The 24,587-nt window shown below is 45.5% G+C and overlaps 1 protein-coding gene across 1 annotated transcript in view; it reads right to left on the minus strand.

Moving 5' to 3' along the window:
- Positions 1 to 2,305: 2,305 nt before the first annotated feature.
- Positions 2,306 to 24,587, minus strand: part of LOC310875928 (NACHT, LRR and PYD domains-containing protein 14-like) — a gene marked incomplete at both ends in the record, with an annotated part of 31,782 nt that continues 9,500 nt past the window's right edge. The window contains 8 exons of the mRNA XM_083789362.1: positions 2,306 to 2,384; positions 4,449 to 4,596; positions 11,772 to 11,866; positions 15,900 to 16,073; positions 18,143 to 18,392; positions 19,871 to 19,982; positions 20,237 to 20,828; positions 23,694 to 23,774. Of these exons, the coding sequence (XP_083645488.1) occupies positions 2,306 to 2,384; positions 4,449 to 4,596; positions 11,772 to 11,866; positions 15,900 to 16,073; positions 18,143 to 18,392; positions 19,871 to 19,982; positions 20,237 to 20,828; positions 23,694 to 23,774 (1,531 nt within the window). The remainder of the gene's footprint in view (positions 2,385 to 4,448; positions 4,597 to 11,771; positions 11,867 to 15,899; positions 16,074 to 18,142; positions 18,393 to 19,870; positions 19,983 to 20,236; positions 20,829 to 23,693; positions 23,775 to 24,587) is intronic.

Below are 24,587 nucleotides of genomic sequence, written 5' to 3' on the forward strand. Positions count from 1 at the left end.
TGTTTTCGTCGACTAAAACCAAGACGAAAAATGTCCATCGACTATGCCTTTTTTCACTGACGAAAACTACAGGGAAACTAAATGAAAACTTTAAGCTATGATGACTAAAACTAAGACTAAATGTTAACAATTTTGTCAACAGATAAAAAACTGGAGTAAAATGTTAGGAAGGGACTAGTGGACAAGAGATCCAGTATAAGTAAAAGACAAGTCATTTTACACTTGGTTGCATGCTGAAAATTGCAGATCTACAAGCTCACGTTGCGACGCGTTGTGAGCTTGTAGATCGGCTATTTTCAGTAAAATCAGCCATTATGACGGCATCAAGGCCCGCCAGAACACATTTTAGTCGACTAAATCACCTGTAGATTTAGTCGACTAAAATTGGGTTGGACTCCAGCGCTTGGTCCATGCGCGCCCACACCCCTCTAGAGCAGAAAGCGCGCTGGCAGTCAGTTAAACAAAGCAGTTGAACGTTCAGAATGAAGCAATATTGCACGAGAGGCCCGGTGTGCTTTACCGTCGTTTAATGGCACGCCTGCGTTGCTGCAGGAACAAGCCGATAGGCCAGTTCCAGGGACGTGCACACACAGAGGTCAAAGGGGGCTTCAGCCCCCTGCCCCTTTTACCCGTCTGTAAAACAACTGCCCTCTCCAGACCACGAATGCAGCATTTACTACATGGTGAAAGAAATGCAAATGCCAATTTTACGTTCAGAGGCAGGCTCGAGCGTCACTTGCCGTCTCAGGTGTGTTGATGTGTTCATTATTTTTAGTAGTAGCGTTAACCCGTTTAGACTTGAGGACGATTCTACAAAATGTCTTCTATATCCTGACGGTGTTCTGAAAAACCCATATTTCTATGTCAGTGGTTTTCAAACTATTTCATGTCAAGGACCCCCCCAAAAATGATATGTAATTGGCCACCGACAACCAACTGAAAATATGTTGTTCCAGGGACCTCCCCAGAACAGAAGCAAAGATGTGAGTTAAAAGAATATATATTCAAAGATTTGCGACACATTTTCATGATTTTTCAAAAATAGCAGATCTACAAGCTCGTAGCGCGGCACTATGAGCTTGTAGATCTGCTATTTTTCAATAGCTAAAGTGTAACATAATGCTTAACCCATTATGGGCGGGAACCCCTTTTGGTGTTTTAAGCATTACTGTATGTTATACTTTAGCTATTGAAAAAGCAGACCTACAAGCTCATAGTGTAGCACCGAGTGCCGCGCTACGAGCTTGTAGGTCTGCTATTTTTTTTAAATCCTGAGCAATGTGGTGCAAAACGTTTTTAACCACCAATATAGAAACATAGGGTTTTTCAGAAAACTGTCAGGATTTAGAAGGCATTTGTAGAATCGTCCTCAGGTATAAATACATTATTGTTTGAAAATGTGGTTGTGAAAATTTGGCACAAATCTTATATATTCTTTCAGAGCGAACGTTTTTAAATCAAATCTTTCCTTCTGGGGGAGTCCCTGGAACAACATATTTACAGATGGGGGTCGGCGGCCAATTACATATAATTATGTTTGGGGCTTTTTTAGAAAACTGTCATGATTTAGAATACATTTTGGAGAACCTGGTCTCAGTCCTAAATGGGTTAATGATTAAGGTATTGAACAGTGGTCTAGCCCCCCCCCCCCCCCCCTTGCCTCTTTCTTAGGTCTTTTATAGTGGTTTGTTCATTACTTATACAATTTACAAGTTAGGCATTTACTGTACACAGTGATTTACAGTATAGAACAACACATTGAAATACATCAGATACATGAAAAATAGTCATCAAGAATCATAAGTAAGCTAAGAACCTAACATCCGTCTAACAGTAGAATATCTGTACAGTGAAACTATGAGTATAAAATGCTGTCCAAATTTGAGCCTATTATACGCCTGTAAGGTCGTCGAGGCTAGGCCAGGTGCTACTTATGATGCTAATGGTCCAAAGTGTGCAGATACAGAATACTGCATGTCACTTTGTTTACTGTTCATTGAGAAAACAATGTTGCACATTAGGCTAATCGTCTGGGGACCCTCTGGGGGTCCAGACCCACAGTTTGATTACCACTGGTCTCTCTGGGTGCGTCTCCACCATCTGAAGTGAGGAAAAGTCTTAACGGGCCACACTTGAGTCTTAACCGGCCACACATGAGTCTTAACCGGCCACACATGAGTCTCAACAGGCCACACTTGAGTCTCAACAGGCCACACTTGAGTCTAAACCGGCCACACTTGAGTCTTAACAGGCCACACATGAGTCTTAACCGGCCACAGTTCTCTCTCTGATGTGTTGGACAGTTTTAGGTGTGTATCTTGCAGGATGAGTTGAGAACTGATAACTCCTTCTTGCATTCCTCTGTGAGGTTGGTGGCCTCCACCCTGAAACAAACACAAGATAATGGAGAATAGAAGATGATCATTTGCATATTCATGAAGAAAACAGAAGCTGACAACACAGACGACATCATCGTAGTAACATATTATAACTGAACTGAACTGAACTGAACTGCTCTGTGTGTGTGTGTGTGTGTGTGTGTGTGTGTGTGTGTGTGTGTGTGTGTGTGTGTGTGTGTGTGTGTGTGTGTGTGTGTGTGTGTGTGTGTGTGTGTGTGTGTGTGTGCGTGCGAGCGTGCGTGCGAGCGTGCGTGTGTGTGGCATTTCCCTTGACATGTCAAGGACCCCCAGATTAATCTTTTATTTTTCTGCCGAACGCCATCTCAAAATATGTTGTTCCAGGGACCCCCCAGAAGCAAAGATTTGAGTTAAAAAAAAAATCGCTGTGAAAGAATATATAATCTGCCCTCGTCAAAAAGGTCCCTCATTTTTAAGTAGGCAGACAGACAACTGGGAGTCCTTTTAAAAATGAGGGACCTTTTTGCAGAGGGCAGATTAGTAAAAAAAAGCAATGATCCTGTGGTGATCACAAACAAAACAAAGATCAAAACGTCTGCTCTCTGCATTGACAACTTGCAAACAAACTGCGGAACATATAGGTCTACGGGAGCTTCAGAGGACCAATTTTGACTGCAGCACTAGAGACTAGAATAATACACGGCGCACATACACCACCTAGTGGCTGAACAACGGAAGACATAAAGGCAAAATACAAGAGCCAGCGCATTCAAAGATTTGCGACACATTTTCACGATTTTTCAATAGCTAAAGTATAACATAATGCTTAAAACACAGATAGAGAGAGAGAGAGACACCCACACACACACACACACAGTAGTGGAAAGTAACTATGTATTTTGATGCCAATAGTTTGGTACTTTTACTCAAGTACATTTTGAATACCGGACATTCACCTAACAGAGTTCTACATTGTGTTATTGATACTTTTATTTCAATTGTGGGTACTTTTGTCCACCACTGCACACTGGCAAGTTCAGAACACGTTGCATCGTGTTGTGAGCTTGTAGATCTATATAAGAGATATAGAGATCTTATAGAGAATATAATGAATGTTGGTGGAAATGTGTATTTTGAGATGAGCCGAGAGAACTTTGACATGTTAAACCTCTTAGAGAAGCTCAGGAGGAAGAGCGGGGAAAGAGAAAAGAGAAAGGGAGAGAGTGGGAGGAAGAGAGAGAGATAGAGAGAGAGAGAGAGAGAGAGAGAGAGAGAGAGAGAGCGAGAGAGAGAGAGAGAGAGAGAGAGATGGGGGGGGAGCGGGAGAGAGAGAGAGAGAGAGAGATAAGAAAGAGAAAGAGAGAGACTTTGACTTTTCTAAAACCCTTTTATTTACAAACTAAAAACAAGTAACAATTCAGTTGTTTTCAAACAGACATTCGAGGTTCAAAAACAAGGGCATTCTTACCCAAAAACCAAACCAAAAAGACAACTGGGGTTAAAACACCATTGTTGCACAAAAGTGTCCACATTTTTCATTCCCTGGTGAAATCTAAAATCGATCCAAATCCTCGCCCTAACCAGTGAGATAAAAACACTGACCAGGTCCTGTGTTACTTCTCTTTCCATCTGGTTTCTCCTGGTCAAGTAGACTGACATTTTTGCTTCCTTTAGCAGAAAATTGAGCAACTGCCACTTTTACCCACGCCACTCGTCCCTGCGCTGGGCTCAGCAGCAGTGGACGGCCGTTTTGGGCAAAGAACGAACCAAGTGCCCCTCCCCCCGCATCCGAAACATTTCATGCTCTCAGTAGTGGCAAAAAGAGTGTATTCAAACCCATCATCCTTTAACTTAAAATTGGCTTTCAAGTCTTGGGTCCTGTCATTCAGAATCATAAAAAGCATCCTCCTGTGCGACACAACGTGCCTCAGCTCAGGTGATTTGCAGCCTGACGGCAACTATTTTACTGGTGACACAACTTTGCCAAGCCAGGACAACTCCTTCACAATAAGTTCTTCACTTATAAACGGGGGGATATTCGACAACATCACCTTTTTCGCTGGTGTAGCGAGGGGCGTCACGGACACAAACGTGTCCTTTATGACCACACCGTTTGTTACTACAGTGTTTGCTTTCTCCACCCCGTCCACAAAGATCACCACTCCACCGTTCATTCTAGCGGCGGATCTTACACTAGCCGCTCCGACCACCTTGGCCACTGCCAGGCTGCAGTCTTCCACTGAACACGGGACATTAGGCGAGATTTTAATGCCATGTTTCCTCGCCAAATTGTCAAGCAGCAGCAGCCACTGCTGCGGCGCACAAAAGCCACAAGACCCGCTGACTGCAGCGGGGATTTAACACTAATCAATAAAAGAGAAAACCTCTTTAAAGAGCAACCCAGCAAAGCATGAAAAAGAATATAGAAAGAAACTCACTCACTCCGTAGAGACTCACTCCGCACCACCACCCCACACATGCTCGCACATGCGCACGAGAGAGAGAGAGAGAGAGAGAGAGAGAGAGAGAGACTACTTACAGCAGGAAATCAAAAACTTTATGATGGCATAACCTGCATCGGTCACATTGGCAACGGGTGACAGCCTATATATAAAGTTAATGGCAGACAGGACTGTGAAAAACTTCAGGGCTACTGACCCGATGCGCACGCACGCACGCACGCACGCGCACACACTTAGAGAGAGAGAGCGAGAGAGAGAGAGAGAGAGAGAGAGAGAGAGAGAGATAGACTTTGACTTTTTATAAAACCTTTTATTTACAAACTAAAAAAAGCAACAACCGCTTGTTTTCAATCAAAAACATCCATGTCGTTAACCAAGGGCATTTTACCAAAGCATAAAATAACATCAACTGAACAGATAGCATCATTAATCATTCAACACCATTTTCCCTAAATGAATGCAGAGGGTTCATCCAGTGACATGCTGCTGCCACCCCTGGGAAACTGCCCATAGATCCGAAGTCCCGTTAGTCCGAACATGCACTGCTCCCGTGCTTGCGGTTAGGTTTAGGTTTGCTCCCGTGCTTGCGGTTAGGTTTAGGTTAGGGTTAGAGATAGGGATAGTAATTTCGGAACAATGAACCTTCTGACTAATGACACGGCACCCACCCCTGAACCCCCTCTGTACACCGAGTCCTCCTCCACACCCAGTCCGTCTCTGGGCACAAAACAACACAACAGTACAGTACAAGTCCATCTTCATTTGTCTCCTTCATAGACCGTTTTTCGCGGACCGTTTTTCGCTGCACAGTTCTGGGAAGCAACCCACACGTCAAGATGCCATCTTGAAGATGATATCAGCCCCAGCAGATCAGCTACTGCTCCTGCATCCACCAAGCTTTGACCAGCTATATCCAACAGTTCCACCATGACCACTGTCACACAGGCTGTGAGTGAGCCCCGATGTTGGACTGTGATGAAGGCCCATCCTGGCCCTTCCAACCAGCGGCCCGTCTGAGAATCAGAGCCTACACGTAGCAGGCTCCAGCCGCTCCATCATCGTCCAGTCAACCAAAGCCAACCAAGCTCACAAGTGGCCTGTATCATTGTCCAGTAAATCGTCATGCCCATTAAAGACTAAACCAAGTGCAAAAGAGGACCCAGCGCACAGACGGAACCCAGCGGCACCACCACCATCACACTGTCCACGTATCAATTAACAAATCTGCATCAACCCTCTGCACCAATTTCTTCACTCTGAAAATCTCTTGCTTAGTAAAGCATACTCCTTCTGTTAACTTCATGTTTTGCCTGGCAGCCGTCACAAAACTCTTGATATCAGGGAAGTGCTTTTCAATTCGGATCATTCTCAGATTTTTTGTTTTCAGCAAAAAACGTTTCATTTCTGACATTTTTCTTTTTTTTACATGTTTCATCATCACTCTCCCAACCACCAGTACTATCTTCTGATTCTGAATTGAGTTCTCCTTTCTCCTCGGTCACTTTTTTTGCTTTTGTCCCATTTGACCCTTTTGCCTTTCTTTTCTGCCCCACCACCTTTACCCCTTCCTCCTCCTCAGCCCCCATCTCCATGTCAGCTACTGTAACCCCTCCCTCCTCCACTTGACTGACAGGAGGACTACTGTCCTCTTGGGAGCTCGTGTCAGCCACAGGTTCAGCATTAACCACTTCTCCTTCACCTCCACTGTTTTCCTGCTGATCAGTTTCTTCTCCCCCTTCATCTCCACCTGTTTGCTCAGTGCCCCCCCCCCCCCCCCCTCCTTACTGACATTCTCTGCCAACACCTTGGGTTCAACATTTCCTCCTTCATCTTCACCCACAGTACCACCCCCATTAACATTTCCCATCTCCTTTTCAACACTTTTCCCCCAGGGGTTTCTCCCCCACCCCCCCATGGTAGCATTGCTTGTCCCCTCGCCAGGGTCAACAACCCTCTCTGGACAGGACCTTATCAAGTGCCCCTCCACCCCACAGCCAAAACACTTCATGTTCTCGGTTGTAGCAAAGAGAGTGTATTCAAAATTGTCCACTTTGATCTTAAAGCCTGTAAACAGCTCTTTACTACTGTTTCTCAAAATCATGAACAGCATTCTCCTGTGAGAAACAACATGTCGCAACTCAGGTGATTTACATCCTGATGGGAGCTTTTTAATTGGCGACGCCACCTTCCCAAACTTGGTCAACTCTCTCGCTATCAGCTCATCGTCAATGAAAGGGGGGGCGTTTGACAGAAACACTTTACTCGCTGGCATTGCGAGTGGCGTTGCCTTCACAGGCGTGCCCTTAACTACAACGCCACTCTCAATTACAGCGTTTGCTTTATTCATCTCATCGACAAAAATTACAACGCCACCGTTCATCCTGGCAGCAGATTTAACGCTAGCGGGTCCGACTACTTTCGCAACCGCTAAACTACAGTCCTCTACAGAACACGGGAAGGCTGGCGAGATCTTAAAGCCGTGCTTCCGTGTGAGAGTTGTGAAAGCCATAGCGACGCCGACAGCCGTCAGCGCGCAGCAAAACACAAAACCACCAACAGCAGTTTAAACACTAGACCAGTGCATAACCGCAAAAAACAATACTAGCGAGATAGAAAGAGCAAAAGACAGAGTATAGATAGAACAAACACTCACTCCGTAACCTCCGCACCACGCTCCCCACTCACACACATCCGCACGAGAGAGAGAGAGAGAGAGAGAGAGACAGGCTTGAAGAAAAAGATAGGGCCACAACACTGGGCACACAGCCACACACACACACACACACACACACACACACACACACACGCCACAAAACATGCAGTCGCCTGCCAAGTTCTTCTGCGCATTATTTATTTCCCAGTTCAACGACGGACTCACATGCGTGTGCATGTGCAGTTTGATTTCAGCATCACTAATCAAAATAATACAAAACAAGTTAACAACACATAATAATAATAATAACCCATCCGTTACTACATGTGCAGGACACAATACTGGGTTTAAAAACACAGACACAACATGCGTGTGTGTGTGTACAAGAGAGTGTGTGCTGTGCATTTGCATGTATGAGCACAGATGTGTGCAAAAGAGAGAGAGAGAGAGAGAGAGAGAGAGAGAGAGAGAGAGAGAGAGAGGGAGAAGAAAGAGAGAGAGAGAGAGAGAGAGAGAGAGAGAGAGAGAGAGAGAGAGATAGATAAAGGACTACTGACCCGAGCTCCTTCAGTCTACAATGTGTTGACATCAGTCCAACACAGAGACGCTTAACGCCTGCGTCGTGCAGGTCGTTACGGTTCAGGTTCAGGAGTGTCAGACTAGAGGAGATGGAGCAGAGAACTGAGGCCAGATCTTCACAGCATCTCTCTGTGAGTCCACATCTCCTCAACCTGAATGGAGATGAACACATGAAAATGTTATTCTGTCTCATTAAATGTCTTTAGTCAAGTCCATTTTATTTGTACAACACATTTCATAACAGATACTCAGTGTGCTTCACATTAAAATAATACATTATTATAAATAAGCACACACACATGCACGCTAGGGCATTAACCAAACGTGATTTTTGATAGTCGACTCGACTACCATCAAAATCGATTTATAGTCGATTAGTCGGCGGTAAAATATGATATTTATTCCATCCAATCAAGCATTAAAACATTGTGTTCTGAAACAGCCAGCGAGTGAAGCAAAACAGAGCCGGTGAATGCAGGCCGTGTGGAATAGTACTAAGAGAGTGGCGACACACTTCCTATGGGCTATAGTTCCAAACATTGGAACTATCCCATTGAGATAGAATGAGCACTTCCGCATTCCATTGTTACAGTGGGAGTCAACGCGAGTGTCGCCACTCTTACTAGATTACGCTGAATGCCGCTCTGATTGGCCGAAATTAGCTCAGCTGTTTCAAGTCAAAGTTGCAAGTCCACAATGACTCACGGATGGACGCGTTGTTAGCTTGTAGATCTGCTATTTTTGATGCACAAGACCGTTCTACGGAGCAGCATAGCATGTTACGTTGTTCACAATGTTTGGAGACTGGAGACAGGAGCGGGGCATAGAGTTATTATGGAGCGGGGAGGAGGAGAAGGAATGAACCGTGCGATGTTTTTCATACAACCCTAAATGTTCAACAACAAGTTACAATCACAGTTCCTTTGGTTTTTAGAAGGAGCTACAAGCAAGGAGGAGGTTTGCTAGCTAGCAGGCTGCCAGGCTATGAATCAGATGATCAACTACTTAACTCCATCGCGAGTCTTTTGCGACTACGTATTAGAACTATGATCGTGCGGCATAGCTGTTTGTTTTTAATAATGCCACACGCGGCACGCGGACTTTTGTTGGATAAGCATGAAGAAACATGAAATCACGGCAAGAGCTACTGTAGTTTGACTGTCACCAAACTGGATACTATTGGGCAGAGCGAGGAGGAACTCCTGCTATACTTTACTGTACCGGACGACACATCTCCAATCTAACTTGTTGAACAAACTACAGTAATAAACTCACCAATAGTAAAAGTATTTACACACTGTAGTTGTCCCCATCGATCTTATGAGCCTATGAGGCATATCGCATATGCTTTTCCCAAAGAAAATCTGTCTTGACTGCTGCTAGTGCCACACAAGTGACACACAAACGCGCGCGCACGCGCACGCGCGCACACACACACACACACACACACACACACACACACACACAGTGGTGTAAAGTAACTATAGTTACTACTGTAGTTACTTTGTAGATTTAGATTATTATTACATAACAGTAACCACTTCAGCCCTATATACTTCTACAAGCTCACAACGCACCGACACACTGCGAGCTTGTAGATCTGCTTTTTACGAAAGATTTGTGTACATTTTGAAAAGTGGTGAAAAGGAACATTCTGCATAATTAGTACTATATTTTAACCCATTTCAATCCTAAATGTTTTCTGAAAAATCTATGTTTCTATGTCAGTGGTGGTCAACCTTTTTCATGTTGAGGACCCCAGATTAATCATTTATTTTGCTGCCGACCGCCATCTCAAAATATGTTGTTCCAGGGACCCCCCAGAAGCAAAGATTTTAGTTAAAAACATTCGCTGTGAAAGAATATATATTCAAAGATTTGCGCCACATTTTCACGATTTTTCAATAGCTATAAAGTTTGAACATAATGCTTAAAACACCAAAAGGGTTTCCCGTCCTGAATGGGTTAAGTATATTTTGATGCCAATTATTTGGTATTTTGGTATTATATGGGGACCTACCACGGGTCATGGACAAAGTCAGAGAGAGAAGGATGAGGCTGGCAGGGCACTGCGTCAGGCACCCAGAACTTGAGGCAAGTACTGTACATTGACCCTATGGGAGCCAACCCAGGACAAAGCCAGGAGGGGAAAGAAGCGTACCACCTATGTAGACGTGCTGCGGCGCGACAGCTTGGCTAACAACACTGCAGAGCTCAATAACCTGATGTTGGATAGGAATTTGTGGAGGGCAGCGATCCAGGAATCCCGAGTTGGTGTTGGCTAGACCTCACTATCACAGCAACTAATTTGGTAATTACATTTTGAATACCGGACATTCACCTAACAGAGTTCTACATTGTGTTATTGATACTTTAATTTCAATTGTGAGCAGCCGCTGCTGCGGCGCACAAAAGCCACAAGACCCGCTGACTGCAGCGGGGATTTAACACTAATCAGTGAAAGAGAAAACCTCTTTAAAGAGCAACCCAGCAAAGCATGAAAAAGAATATAGAAAGAAACTCACTCACTCCGTAGAGACTCACTCCGCACCACCACCCCACACACGCTCGCACATGCGCACGAGAGAGAGAGAGAGAGAGAGAGAGAGAGAGAGAGAGAGAGAGAGAAAGAGAGAGAGAGAGGAAAGAGAGATAATGAGAGAGAGAGAGAGGAGAGAGAGAGAGAGAGAGAGAGAGAGAGATAAAGGACCATCCTGACTCTTCTGCGCGCCCCCCGCAGCCCCCTCCTCCTCCCCCCGTTCAGTAGACACGTCTGTGTCTCCCCCAGGACACGCACGGGCCAAGTGCCCCTCCAGTCCACATTTAAAGCACTTCAAAGTGCCAGAAGTTGCATACACTGTATACTTAAAATCATCGACTCTGACGCTAAACACCAGATTGAGTTCCTCATCTGTCCTATTCAGAATCATAAGGACCTGCCGTCTATGTGATACAACGTGTTTCAATAGCGGGGACTTGCATCCCGACGGTAGCTTTTTGATCGATACCTGGACAATTCTCTCGCCAAATCGGCGTCATTAATGAACGGCGGGACATTAGAGATCGTGACTCTTTTGGACAGTGTAGAAAGGGGAGACACAGAAACAAATGATCCGTTTATCACAACACCACGCTCCACCAAAAATGCACTTTGTCAACACTGTCAACTAAAATCACAACCGCGCCATTCATACTAGCGGCAGATTTCACATTGTTGTAACCAACAACTTCTCCGACAGCTAAACCACATTGTTCTACTGAACAAGGAATAACAGAGGCAATCTTAATGCTGTGTTTCCTTGTCAGTCCTGGTATTAGCGCATTCATTGTTTAACAAACAAATTAACAATGCGCCCAGCACAGCGGCTGGCCGCACACGGAATACCACATTAAACTAAACCCACTGTGAAAACTGTTACTAACTAACAAATCAAAGGGGAAAAAAAGAAAAGTAAAGTTTGAAAGAAACAAACTTAGGAAACAAACCAAACGCTTCTCACACACTCAGCAGCACATCCGCACCCACTCAGAGAGAGAGAAAATGAGAGAGAGAGAGAGAGAGAGAGAGAGAGAGAGAAGAGAGAGAGAGAGAGAGAGAGAGAGAGAGAGAGAGAGAGAGAGAGAGATAAAGGACTACTGACCAGAGCTCCTTCAGTCTACAATGTGTTGACATCAGTCCAACACAGAGACGCTTAACGCCTGCGTCGTGCAGCTTGTTACCCCACAGGTCCAGGTGTGTCAGACTAGAGGAGTTGGAGCAGAGAACTGAGGCCAGATCTTCACAGCATCTCTCTGTGAGTCCACAGTCCCCCAACCTGAATGGAGATGAACACATGAAAATGTTATTCTGTCTCATTAAATGTCTTTAGTCAAGTCCATTTTATTTGTACAACACATTTCATAACAGATACTCAGTGTGCTTCACATTAAAATAATACATTATTATAAATAAACACACACACATGCACGCGCACACACATGTGCACACACACACACACACGCACGGGGACACACACACGCACACACAAGCGCGTGCGCGCACACACACACACACACACACACACACACACACACACACACACACACACACACACACACACACACACACACACACACACACACACACAGTGGTGTAAAGTAACTATAGTTACTACTGTAGTTACTTTGTAGATTTAGATTATTATTACATAACAGTAACCACTTCAGCCCTATATACTTCTACAAGCTCACAACGCACCGACACACTGCGAGCTTGTAGATCTTCTTTTTACGAAAGATTTGTGTACATTTTGAAAAGTGGTGAAAAGGAACATTCTGCATAATTAGTACTATATTTTAACCCATTTCAATCCTAAATGTTTTCTGAAAAATCTATGTTTCTATGTCAGTGGTGGTCAACCTTTTTCATGTCGAGGACCCCCAGATTAATCATTTATTTTGCTGCCGACCCCCATCTCAAAATATGTTGTTCCAGGGACCCCCCAGAAGCAAAGATTTTAGTTAAAAACATTTGCTGTGAAAGAATATATATTCAAAGATTTGCGCCACATTTTCACGATTTTTCAATAGCTATAAAGTATAACATAATGCTTAAAACACCAAAAGGGTTTCCCGTCCTGAATGGGTTAAGTATATTTTGATGCCAATTATTTGGTATTTTGGTATTATATGGGGACCTACCACGGGTCACGGACAAAGTCAGAGAGAGAAGGATGAGGCTGGCAGGGCACTGCGTCAGGCACCCAGAACTTGAGGCAAGTACTGTACATTGACCCTATGGGAGCCAACCCAGGACAAAGCCAGGAGGGGAAAGAAGCGTACCACCTATGTAGACGTGCTGCGGCGCGACAGCTTGGCTAACAACACTGCAGAGCTCAATAACCTGATGTTGGATAGGAATTTGTGGAGGGCAGCGATCCAGGAATGCCGAGTTGGTGTTGGCTAGACCTCACTCTCACAGCAACTAATTTGGTAATTACATTTTGGTAAGTAAATTTTTAATACCGGACATTCACCTAACAGAGTTCTACATTGTGTTATTGATACTTTAATTTCAATTGTGAGTACTTTTGTCCACCACTGCACACTGCCAAGTTCAGAACACGTTGCATCGTGTTGTGAGCTTGTATATCTATATAAGAGATATAGAGATCTTATAGAGAATCTAATGAATGTTGGTGGAAATGTGTATTTTGATCTGTGTGTGTGTGCGTGTGTGTGTGTGTGTGTGTGTGTGTGTGTGTGTGTGTGTGTGTGTGTGTGTGTGTGCGTGGGTGCGTGCGTGCGTGCGTGCCTGCCTGCCTGCCTGCCTGCCTGCCTGCCTGCCTGCCTGCCTACGTGCGTGAGTGTGTGTGTGTGTGTGTGTGTGTGTGACTGTGTGTACATATGCGTGTGTGTGTAGAGTGTGTGGTGCGAACACACGAAAGAGAGAGAGAGAGAGAGAGAGAGATAAGAAAGAGAAAGAGAGAGACTTTGACTTTTCTAAAACCCTTTTATTTACAAACTAAAAACAAGTAACAATTCAGTTGTTTTCAAACAGACATTCGAGGTTCAAAAACAAGGGCATTCTTACCCAAAAACCAAACCAAAAAGACAACTGAGCAAATAACATCGTTAAAACACCAATGTTGCACAAAAGTGTCCACATTTTTCATTCCCTGGTGAAATCTAAAATCGATCCAAATCCTCGCCCTAACCAGTGAGATAAAAACACTGACCAGGTCCTGTGTTACTTCTCTTTCCATCTGGTTTCTCCTGGTCAAGTAGACTGCCATTTTTGCTTCCTTTAGCAGAAAATTGAGCAACTGCCACTTTTACCCACGCCACTCGTCCCTGCGCTGGGCTCAGCAGCAGTGGACGGCCGTTTTGGGCAAAGAACGAACCAAGTGCCCCTCCCCCCCCGCATCCGAAACATTTCATGCTCTCAGTAGTGGCAAAAAGAGTGTATTCAAACCCATCATCCTTTAACTTAAAATTGGCTTTCAAGTCTTGGGTCCTGTCATTCAGAATCATAAAAAGCATCCTCCTGTGCGACACAACGTGCCTCAGCTCAGGTGATTTGCAGCCTGACGGCAACTTTTTTACTGGTGACACAACTTTGCCAAACCAGGACAACTCCTTCACAATAAGTTCATCACTTATAAACGGGGGGAGATTCGACAACATCACCTTTTTCGCTGGTGTAGCGAGGGGCGTCACGGACACAAACGTGTCCTTTATGACCACACCGTTTGTTACTGCAGTGTTTGCTTTCTCCACCCCGTCCACAAAGATCACCACTCCACCGTTCATTCTAGCGGCGGATCTTACACTAGCCGCTCCGACCACCGTGGCCACTGCCAGGCTGCAGTCTTCCACTGAACACGGGACATTTGGCGAGATTTTAATGCCATGTTTCTTTGTCAAATTGTCAAGCAGCAGCAGCCGCTGCTGCGGCGCACAAAAGCCACAAGACCCGCTGACTGCAGCGCGGATTTAACACTAATCAATAAAAGAGAAAACCTCTTTAAAGAGCAACCCAGCAAAGCATGAAAAATAATATAGAAAGAAACTCACTCACTCCGTAGAGACTCACTCCGCACCACCACCCCACACACGCTCGCACATGCGCACGAGAGAGAGAGAGAGAGAGAGAGAGAGAGAAAGAGAGAGAGAGAGGAAAGAGAGATAATGAGAGAGAGAGAGAGAGAGAGAGAGAGGAGAGAGAGAGAGATAAAGGACCATCCTGACTCTGCTGCGCGCCCCCCACAGCCCCCTCCTCCTCCCCCCGTTCAGTAGACGTGTCTGTGTCTCCCCCAGGACACGCACGGGCCAAGTGCCCCTCCAATCCACATTTAAAGCACTTCAAAGTGCCAGAAGTTGCATACACTGTATAATTAAAATCATCGACTCTGACGCTAAACACCAGATTGAGTTCCTCATCTGTCCTATTCAGAATCATAAGGACCTGCCGTCTATGTGATACAACGTGTTTCAATAGCGGGGAGTTGCATCCCGACGGTAGCTTTTTGATCGATACCTGGACAATTCTCTTGCCAAATCAATTTAATGAACGGCGGGACATTACAAATCGTGACTCTTTTGGACGGTGTAAGGGTGTAAAGGGAAAGAGACACAGAAACAAATGATCCATTTATCACAACACCACGCTCCACCAAAACATTTGCACTTTGTCAACACTGTCAACTAAAATCACAACCGCGCCATTCATACGAGCGGCAGATTTCACATTGTTGTAACCAACAACTTCTCCGACAGCTAAACCACATTGTTCTACTGAACAAGGAATAGCAGAGGCAATCTTAATGCCGTGTTTCCTTGTCAGTCCTGGTATTAGCGCATTCATTGTTTAACAAACAAATTAACAATGCGCCCAGCACAGCGGCTGGCCGCACACGGAACACCAAATTAAACTAAACCCCCTGTGAAAACTGTTACTAACTAACAAATCAAAGGAAAAATAAAGAAAAATAAAGTTTGAACGAAACAAACTTAGGAAACAAACCAAACGCTTCTCACACACTCAGCAGCACATCCACACCCACTCAGAGAGAGAGAGAGAGAGAATAAAGGGCCTCCCACACCGTCTGCGAACGCCGCGCGTCAAAACAGCCGCCTCCTTTATTTTCAATGAACCTATCGCACACCGGCGGCGTCCGACGCTCGCTGGCGCCTTGCCTGGCGCGCCGATAGAACCAGTTCTATTTTCCAGGCGTCGCCACGCTGCAACACGTCGCGCCGCGTCGGATGGAGCTGTTGTGTGTGTTGGGCTTGAGAGAGAGAGAAAGTGAGAGAGAGATAAGAGAGAGAGAGAGAGATAGAGAGAGAGAGAGATAAAGGACTACTGACCAGAGCTCCTTCAGTCTACAATGTGTTGACATCAGTCCAACACAGAGACGCTTAACGCCTGCGTCGTGCAGGTCGTTATGGTCCAGGTTCAGGAGTGTCAGACTAGAGGAGATGGAGCAGAGAACTGAGGCCAGATCTTCACAGCATCTCTCTGTGAGTCCACAGTACCCCAACCTGAATGGAGATGAACACATGAAAATGTTATTACATTTCATACCAGATAAACTCAGTGTGCTTCACATTAAAATAATACATTATTATAAATATACACCCACACACACACGCGCGGACACACGGACGCGCGCGCACACAAACACACACACACACACACACACACACACACACACACACACACACACACACACACACACACACACACACACACACACAAAGATCTGTGTACATTTTGAAAAGTGGTGAAAAGGAACATTCTGCATAATTAGTACTATATTTTAACCCATTTAAATCCTAAAAGTTTTCTGAAAAATCTATGTTCTATGTCAGTGATGGTCAACCTTTTTCATGTCGAGGACCCCCAGATTAATCATTTATTTTGCTGCCGACCCCCATCTCAAAATATGTTGTTCCAGGGACCCCCCAGAAGCAAAGATTTTAGTTAAAAACATTCGCTGTGAAAGAATATATATTCAAAGATTTGCGCCACATTTTCACTATTTTTCAATAGCTATAAAGTATAACATAATGCTTAAAACACCAAAAGGGTTTCCCGTCCTGAATGGGTTAAGTATATTTTGATGCCAATTATTTGGTATTTTGGTATTATATGGGGACCTACCACGGGTCATGGACAAAGTCAGAGAGAGAAGGATGAGGCTGGCAGGGCACTGCGTCAGGCACCCAGAACTTGAGGCAAGTACTGTACATTGACCCTATGGGAGCCAACCCAGGGCAAAGCCAGGAGGGGAAAGAAGCGTACCACCTATGTAGACGTGCTGCGGCGCGACAGCTTGGCTAACAACACTGCAGAGCTCAATAACCTGATGTTGGATAGGAATTTGTGGAGGGCAGCGATCCAGGAATCCCGAGTTGGTGTTGGCTAGACCTCACTTTCACAGCAACTAATTTGGTAATTACATTTTGGTAAGTACATTTTGAATACCGGACATTCACCTAACAGAGTTCTACATTGTGTTATTGATACTTTAATTTCAATTGTGAGTACTTTTGTACACCACTGCACACTGCCAAGTTCAGAACACGTTGCATCGTGTTGTGAGCTTGTAGATCTATATAAGAGATATAGAGATCTTATAGAGAATCTAATGAATGTTGGTGGAAATGGGTATTTTGATCTGTGTGTGTGTGTGTGTGTGTGTGTGTGTGTGTGTGTGTGTGTGTGTGTGTGTGCGTGCGTGCGTGCGTGCGTGCGTGCGTGCGTGCGTGCGTGCGTGCCTGCCTGCCTACGTGCGTGAGTGTGTGTGTGTGTGTGTGTGTGTGTGTGTGTGTGTGTGTGTGTGTGTGTGTGTGTGTGTGTGTGTACATATGCGTGTGTGTGTAGAGTGTGTGGTGCGAACACACGAAAGAGAGAGAGAGAGAGAGAGAGAGAGAGAGAGAGAGAAAGAGAGAGATAAGAAAGAGAAAGAGAGAGACTTTGACTTTTCTAAAACCCTTTTATTTACAAACTAAAAACAAGTAACAATTCAGTTGTTTTCAAACAGACAATCGAGGTTCAAAAACAAGGGCATTCTTACCCAAAAACCAAACCAAAAAGACAACTGAGCAAATAACATCGTTAAAACACCATTGTTGCACAAAAGTGTCCACATTTTTCATTCCCTGGTGAAATCTAAAATCGATCCAAATCCTCGCCCTAACCAGTGAGATAAAAACACTGACCAGGTCCTGTGTTACTTCTCTTTCGATCTGGTTTCTCCTGGTCAAGTAGACATTTTTGCTTCCTTTAGCAGAAAATTGAGCAACTGCCACTTTTACCCACGCCACTCGTCCCTGCGCTGGGCTCAGCAGCAGTGGACGGCCGTTTTGGGCAAAGAACGAACCAAGTGCCCCTCCCCCCCCCGCATCCGAAACATTTCATGCTCTCAGTAGTGGCAAAAAGAGTGTATTCAAACCCATCATCCTTAAACTTAAAATTGGCTTTCAAGTCTTGGGTCCTGTCATTCAGAATCATAAAAAGCATCCTCCTGTGCGACACAACGTGCCTCAGCTCAGGTGATTTGCAGCCTGACGGCAACTTTTTTACTGGTGACACAACTTTGCCAAACCAGGACAACTCCTTCACAATAAGTTCATCACTTATAAACGGGGGGATATTCGACAACATCACCTTTTTCGCTGGTGTAGCGAGGGGCGTCACGGACACAAACGTGTCCTTTATGACCACACCGTTTGTTACTACAGTGTTTGCTTTCTCCACCCCGTCCACAAAGATCACCACTCCACCGTTCATTCTAGCGGCGGATCTTACACTAGCCGCTCCGACCACCTTGGCCACTGCCAGGCTGCAGTCTTCCACTGAACACGGGAAAGTTGGCGAGATTTTAATGCCATGTTTCTTTGTCAAATTGTCAAGCACCATGACGCTAACAGCAGCAGCCGCTGCTGCGGCGGCGCACAAAAGCCACAAGACCCGCTGACTGCAGCGCGGATTTAACACTAATCAATAAAAGAGAAAACCTCTTTAAAGAGCAACCCAGCAAAGCATGAAAAATAATATAGAAAGAAACTCACTCACTCCGTAGAGACTCACTCCGCACCACCACCCCACACACGCTCGCACATGCGCACGAGAGAGAGAGAGAGAGAGAGAGAGAGAGAGAGAGAGAGAGACTACTTACAGCAGGAAATCAAAAACTTTATGATGGCATAACCTGCATCAGTCACATTGGCAACGGGTGACAGCCTATATATAAAGTTAATGGCAGACAGGACTGTGAAAAACATCAGGGCTACTGACCCGATGCGCACGCACACGCACACACTAAGAGAGAGAGAGAGAGAGAGAGAGAGAGAGAGAGAGAGGCTTGAAGAAAAAGATAGGGCCACAACACTGGGCACACAGCCACACACACACACACACACACACACACACACACACACACACACACACACACGCCACAAAACGTGCAGTCGCCTGCCAAGTTCTTCTGCGCATTATTTATTTCCCAGTCCAACCACGGACTCACGTGCGCGTGCATGTGCAGTTTGATTTCAGCATCACTAATCAAAATAATACAAAACAAGTTAACAACACATAATAATAATAATAACCCATCCGTTACTACATGTGCAGGACACAATACTGGGTTTAAAAACACAGACACAACATGCGTGTGTGTGTGTACAAGAGAGTGTGTGCTGTGCATTTGCATGTATGAGCACACATGTGTGCAAAAGAGAAAGAGAGAGAGAGAGAGAGAGAGAGAGAGAGAGAGAGAGAGAGAGAGAGAGAGAGAGAGAGAGAGAGATGAGAGAGAGGAATGAGAGAATGAGAGAGAGAGAGAGAGAGAGAGAGAGAGAGAGAGAGAGAGAGATGAGAGGAATGAGAGAATGAGAGAGAGAGAGATTTTTTGATTTTTAAAAGCTCTTTATTAAAACCACAGCTTTCCAAATCAGCTCAACTTGTTACAAAAAGGTCTGGCAGCCACCATCCCCGTTAGGACTTGCACTGGATCTATAGACCCAACCCCCTTTAGCTTATTCCTTCTGGTGATCCAGATTGCAAGCTTTACCATACCTGACATGAAATTTAGCATCGTATGCACAATCTTCCTTACTACAGCATACTTTGGACCAAAAATAAATTTCTCAAAAGAAAAACCTTCGCCTAATCCTAGGAACCACCACTCTAACAAGTCAAGAACACTTTTTAACCTTATACACTTAGTAAACAAGTGTGCAAGCGTTTCTGGTAGTGAGCAGAAAGGACAGCCCTCCCCTGTGCTTGGATCCAGGTGTGTCAGGTGTCTATTAGTGGCGATGGCCCCATGCACAATCCTCCAATGGAGGTCGGCCGCACGCTTGTCGATTGGCCTCTTGTACAGTGACCTCCAACAACCCTTCGGGGAAGAGTCCGGGCCAAAAACCCCAGCCCACCTTGATGCTCTGTACCCCGTCAACGAGCGTGCATGTGAGACCTTAACACAGGTATGATAGGCCTTCTTCTTTTCCATCTCACTGAATTGCCCCAGTTTGGGGGTTTTGAATGAGAGAAGTTGGTCCTCCCCCTCCTGCCACTCCCCAACAGCAGGAGTGACAGTTAGAGATGGAAAGCTGTACACACAATCATCGTCCCATTGGTCAGAATTGTCATGGTTTTCAGCATACACTCTTAGGGGCTCCGATAAGGAACCACAGACCTCTTGAACTATCCTCGACAAAAGCCTTGAGGATCTGATGTTGGCCATCTGTCCCAGCGCATCCACGGATGTCCGCGTGGCTTTCAGCAGGTGCCCCAGCTTGACACAGCCTGCCTCTCGTAGAGCAGCCCTCAGACTGGGTGATGACAGCGTTTCAGTCTTTAAAAAGTCATTGTAGAACAGTGGTTCCTCGAAAATCCACATCCCAGGTACGTCACCGGGGTCCCTGGAGGCCTGAAGAGCCTGCCACGCTTGAAGGACTGAGGCATAGAACGGTGTGAGTCCTGTAATGTCCGCCTCGTTCAGGTTCAATAAGAACAGCTGTTTGTTGTAGCCCAAGCGACCGGCCTTCTTTAATATTAGGCTGGCTGTGCCCAGCCACCTTGCCCCACAGTCATACAGCAGTCTCTGGCCTGCTTCAAGCCTGAAAGCAGACACTCGCGAGGAAATGTCTATTAGGCCTTGTCCACCTTCCTCCACTGGAAGGTACAGAGCTGCAGCCCTTATCCAATGCTGCCCGGACCAGAAGAAGTCGACCAACAGTCTTTGCACCTCCTCTATTAGGCCCCTGGGCGGAGGTAGAACAATCAGTCTGTGCCAGAGCATAGAGGCAACTAAGTTGTTCGCGACCAAGACCCTCCCCCGAAAGGATAGCTGGGGTAGGAGCCATCTCCACTTTGACAGCCTGACACGCACTTTTTCCAGCACTCCCTCCCAATTATTTTCCTGATATTCTGCCGTACCTAAGTGGACTCCCAGAAACTTCATCCCCTGCCTTCCCCACTGTAGGCCTCCAGGCAGGTTGGGAACCACCTCCCCCCTCCAGTGCCCCACCTGTAGGGCCTCACACTTCCCCCAATTCACCCTAGCTGATGAAGCTTTTTGATACACGTCAAGGCATTTTGTTATACCCTCTATATCCTCCTGGTTCCTAATAAAAATGCTTACATCATCAGCATAAGCTGAGACGACATAAGGGGGGCTTTGGGTCATTCCGGGCAGAGATAGGCCATTAAGAGTGCTCCTGAACTTACATAAAAGAGGTTCTATGACAATACTGTAGAGCTGACCGGATATGGGACACCCCTGTCTGATCCCCCTACTCACTGGTATAGGTCGACTTAGCCCACCTCCCACCTTAACCATGCAGCTTGCATCATTGTACAGCAAACCTATCCATTTTATGAATCCCTCCCCAATACCGAAGCCACTCAAGGTGGAGAAAAGGTAGCCATGGTCTACTTTGTCAAAGGCCTTTTCCTGATCAATAGATAATATCCCGACATTTATTTCATGTGCCTTACAAACCTCCAACACATCCCTAATTAAAAACAAATTGTCCATGATAGTTATTTCTGGCACACAATAAGTTTGGTCCGGTTGTATTAGTACACCTAGATGGTCCTTCAGTCTGTTGGAAAGCGCCCTGAAGAGCACTTTATAATCCGAGCACAGTAAGGCTACGGGTCTCCAGTTCTTCAGGAGGGCTAGGTCTCCCTTTTTGGGGAGGAGCGAGATAACTGCTCTCCTGCATGAGGGTGGAAGCGAGCCGTTCTGGTAGCATTCCATCATTACTCCATGGAAGTCATGTCCCATGCATTCCCAGAAAGCCTTGTAGAGCTCAATAGGCAGCCCATCTACCCCTGGTGCTCGACCCGCAGTTAGCTGCCCTACTGCTGAGGTCAGTTCTTCGTACGACAGGTTTCTATCCAAGTCAGCTCTCTCCCTGCGCGTGAGTTTGACCAGACCTTCCAAGAGTTCTGACTGGCATTGCTCTTCACATGGCTCCGCTCCGAATAGAGCTGTGTAGAAATCCACAGCGCATCTCCTCATCTCACCAGAGTCCGTAGAAATCCTGCCATCTGGCAGTTTTAGACAGGACATCTGCCTCCCCTTTGCCTTCTTCTTCTCCAAGTTAAAAAATAACGCACTTGGAGCATCCATGTCCTTAATTGACATATAGCGAGCTCTAACGAGAGCTCCCTTCACTCTCTCCCTCATAAAGGAGTTAAGCTCCAGTCTTTTTTCCTGGAGCAAAGACTCATCGCCGGAGCTTGTGTCGGAGTGTAGTCCACTTTCAATGTTCTTTATTTCAGTCTCCAGCCTTTCCATCACTTCCCTAGTGTTAGTTGTTGTGTAAGATGTATACTGCTGGCAAAAAACACGGATCTGTGCTTTCCCCATTTCCCACCACATGCTCAGTGACTCAAAATCACTTTTTCTCTGAGTCCAGATTGACCAAAAAGTTTAAAAATTCTGACAAAAGGTTGTGTCCTGCAGGAGTTTTGTGTTGAAATGCCAGTAACTGCTAACTCTCTCTCCAGAAGAAAGACTCAGACATACAGAGGTTTGATGGTGATCACTGAACCCCACTGGACTAATGCAACTGCTAGTCAGCTGACCTCTGAGCCCTTCTGATACATATATCCTGTCCAGTCTAGCTGCACTCACCCTGTTATCCACTACCTTAATCCATGTGTACTGCCTTGCTTTTTCATGCTTCAGTCTCCAAGCATCTATTAATTCTAGGTGACTAATTGTGTTTTTAAGACTGACAGATGACTGTAAGTGCGGCTCCTCGCTCATACGATCAAGAGTAAAGTCTGTTGTGCAATTCCAGTCACCTGAAACAATTTTGAGGTCCTGGTTCGAGGCCAGCTCGTCTTTTAATTTATTAAAAAGAGATATTCTCTCTGAGCCTTGGTTAGGGGCATAAACATTAACAAAGCAGAACACACACCCCTCAACTTCTGCTCTGACCACTGCCACCCTCCCCTTTACAAGCTCTTCTTTAGACAAAATATTCACATTTAACTTATCTGAGAAGAGAACTGCAATGCCTCCACTGACATTGCTGCCATGGCTTAGAAAAAAGGAGCCCTTCCAAAACAGGCCCCAGTCTACTTCATTATCCTCATCGCTGTGAGTCTCTTGCAAAAAAAGCACATCAATTCTCTTCTGCTCTACTACCTCTGCTATTAGAGCCCTCTTATGCCTGTCCCTCCCTCCATTCATATTCAAAGAACCTATCTTAAGCCCCCCCATCAGAAAATAAGAGTGCAGAAAAATAGAGATCAGTATAAACCAGCTCGAGAGTGAGCAAGACCCCTTGTGGTGCATAATCATCATTATTTACTTCTTTTTTTTTAGGGCAGCAGCCCTCCTTCCTGCCCTCTTACTGGGTGCTTCCTCTGGCTTTTTCAAAGAAGTTACAAACTTCCTCAATCGAAACCTCTTTCTTTCGTCCAATAAGTCAGTCCCAACTGTTTTCTGTAAAACATTGACACTCCTTATAAACTTCCCTATATTAGGAAAATAGTCCTTTACTTTGACAGATTTCCCAAAAGTCTCATCCAGAAAATCATTTATTTCATGCAAGGAGTAAGCCTCGTTTTGCCTCACCCCCTTGGTTTCATTTTCAGCTTCACTTTCTAGCTCACTTTCAAGTTCAACATACTCCTCTTCTTCCATCTCACTGTTCTGACTGTTAGACAAGGAGGTGTTACCTCCACCTGTCACTGTGTCACTGTTCTGCTGACTATTAGACAAGGAGGTATTACCTCCACCTGTCACTGTGTCACTTGGGCTACTACTAGGGATTGACGGCCCCTCCCCCGCGGAGCTTGTAGAGGCACCTACGTCAACGCCAGCATCAGCCACGTCTGCTTCAGTTTGCGAGTGTATCAACTGTGAAGTCTGACTCACAACTTCAGCCTCATCTGCTGATCCTTTTGTCTCATCAATCTGTTCTATCGCTGGCTGCTCGTCTGTCGCGCTAACAACACCATTCTGTTCTATCACTGGCTGCTCGTCTGCTGCGCTATCATCATCATCGTCATTATCAAGGGGCGGGGCGCTCAGCCTAACCCTAGCCCTCGGTGCCCTGGCTACAGACTGCCCTTCTGCTGCAGCCTCGGCACTTTGTTTTTGCGGACACGCAAGACGCTTATGTCCAAACATCCCGCACTCAAAACATCTCATGTTGCCACCATTAGCATAGACCATATAGTGACTATTGTCATATTTCACTTTGAATGACACCTCCAACTCCTGCGTAGGAGAATCGAGGAACATGTATGCCTGTCTGCGAAGCGAGTGAACATGCTTTAGCTTTGCGTCTTTACACCCGACACTTACAGCCTTGAGTGGGCTGGAAAACTTGCCAAAGCGTTTGAGTTCTTGCTCTAACAGCTCGTTTGGGATAAACGGCGGTACACCTGAAACTATAACTCTCGTAGAGGGTGCATACAGCGGGGAAACCTGTACAAACAGGTCACGTATGAACACACCGCTCGCAACAAGTTGATGCACATATCTTTCCTCTTTAACAAACACGATAACACCTTTATTC

This window comes from Protomyctophum parallelum (assembly GCF_964188405.1).
Source record: "Protomyctophum parallelum genome assembly, chromosome: 18".
NCBI lineage: Eukaryota > Metazoa > Chordata > Actinopteri > Myctophiformes > Myctophidae > Protomyctophum > Protomyctophum parallelum.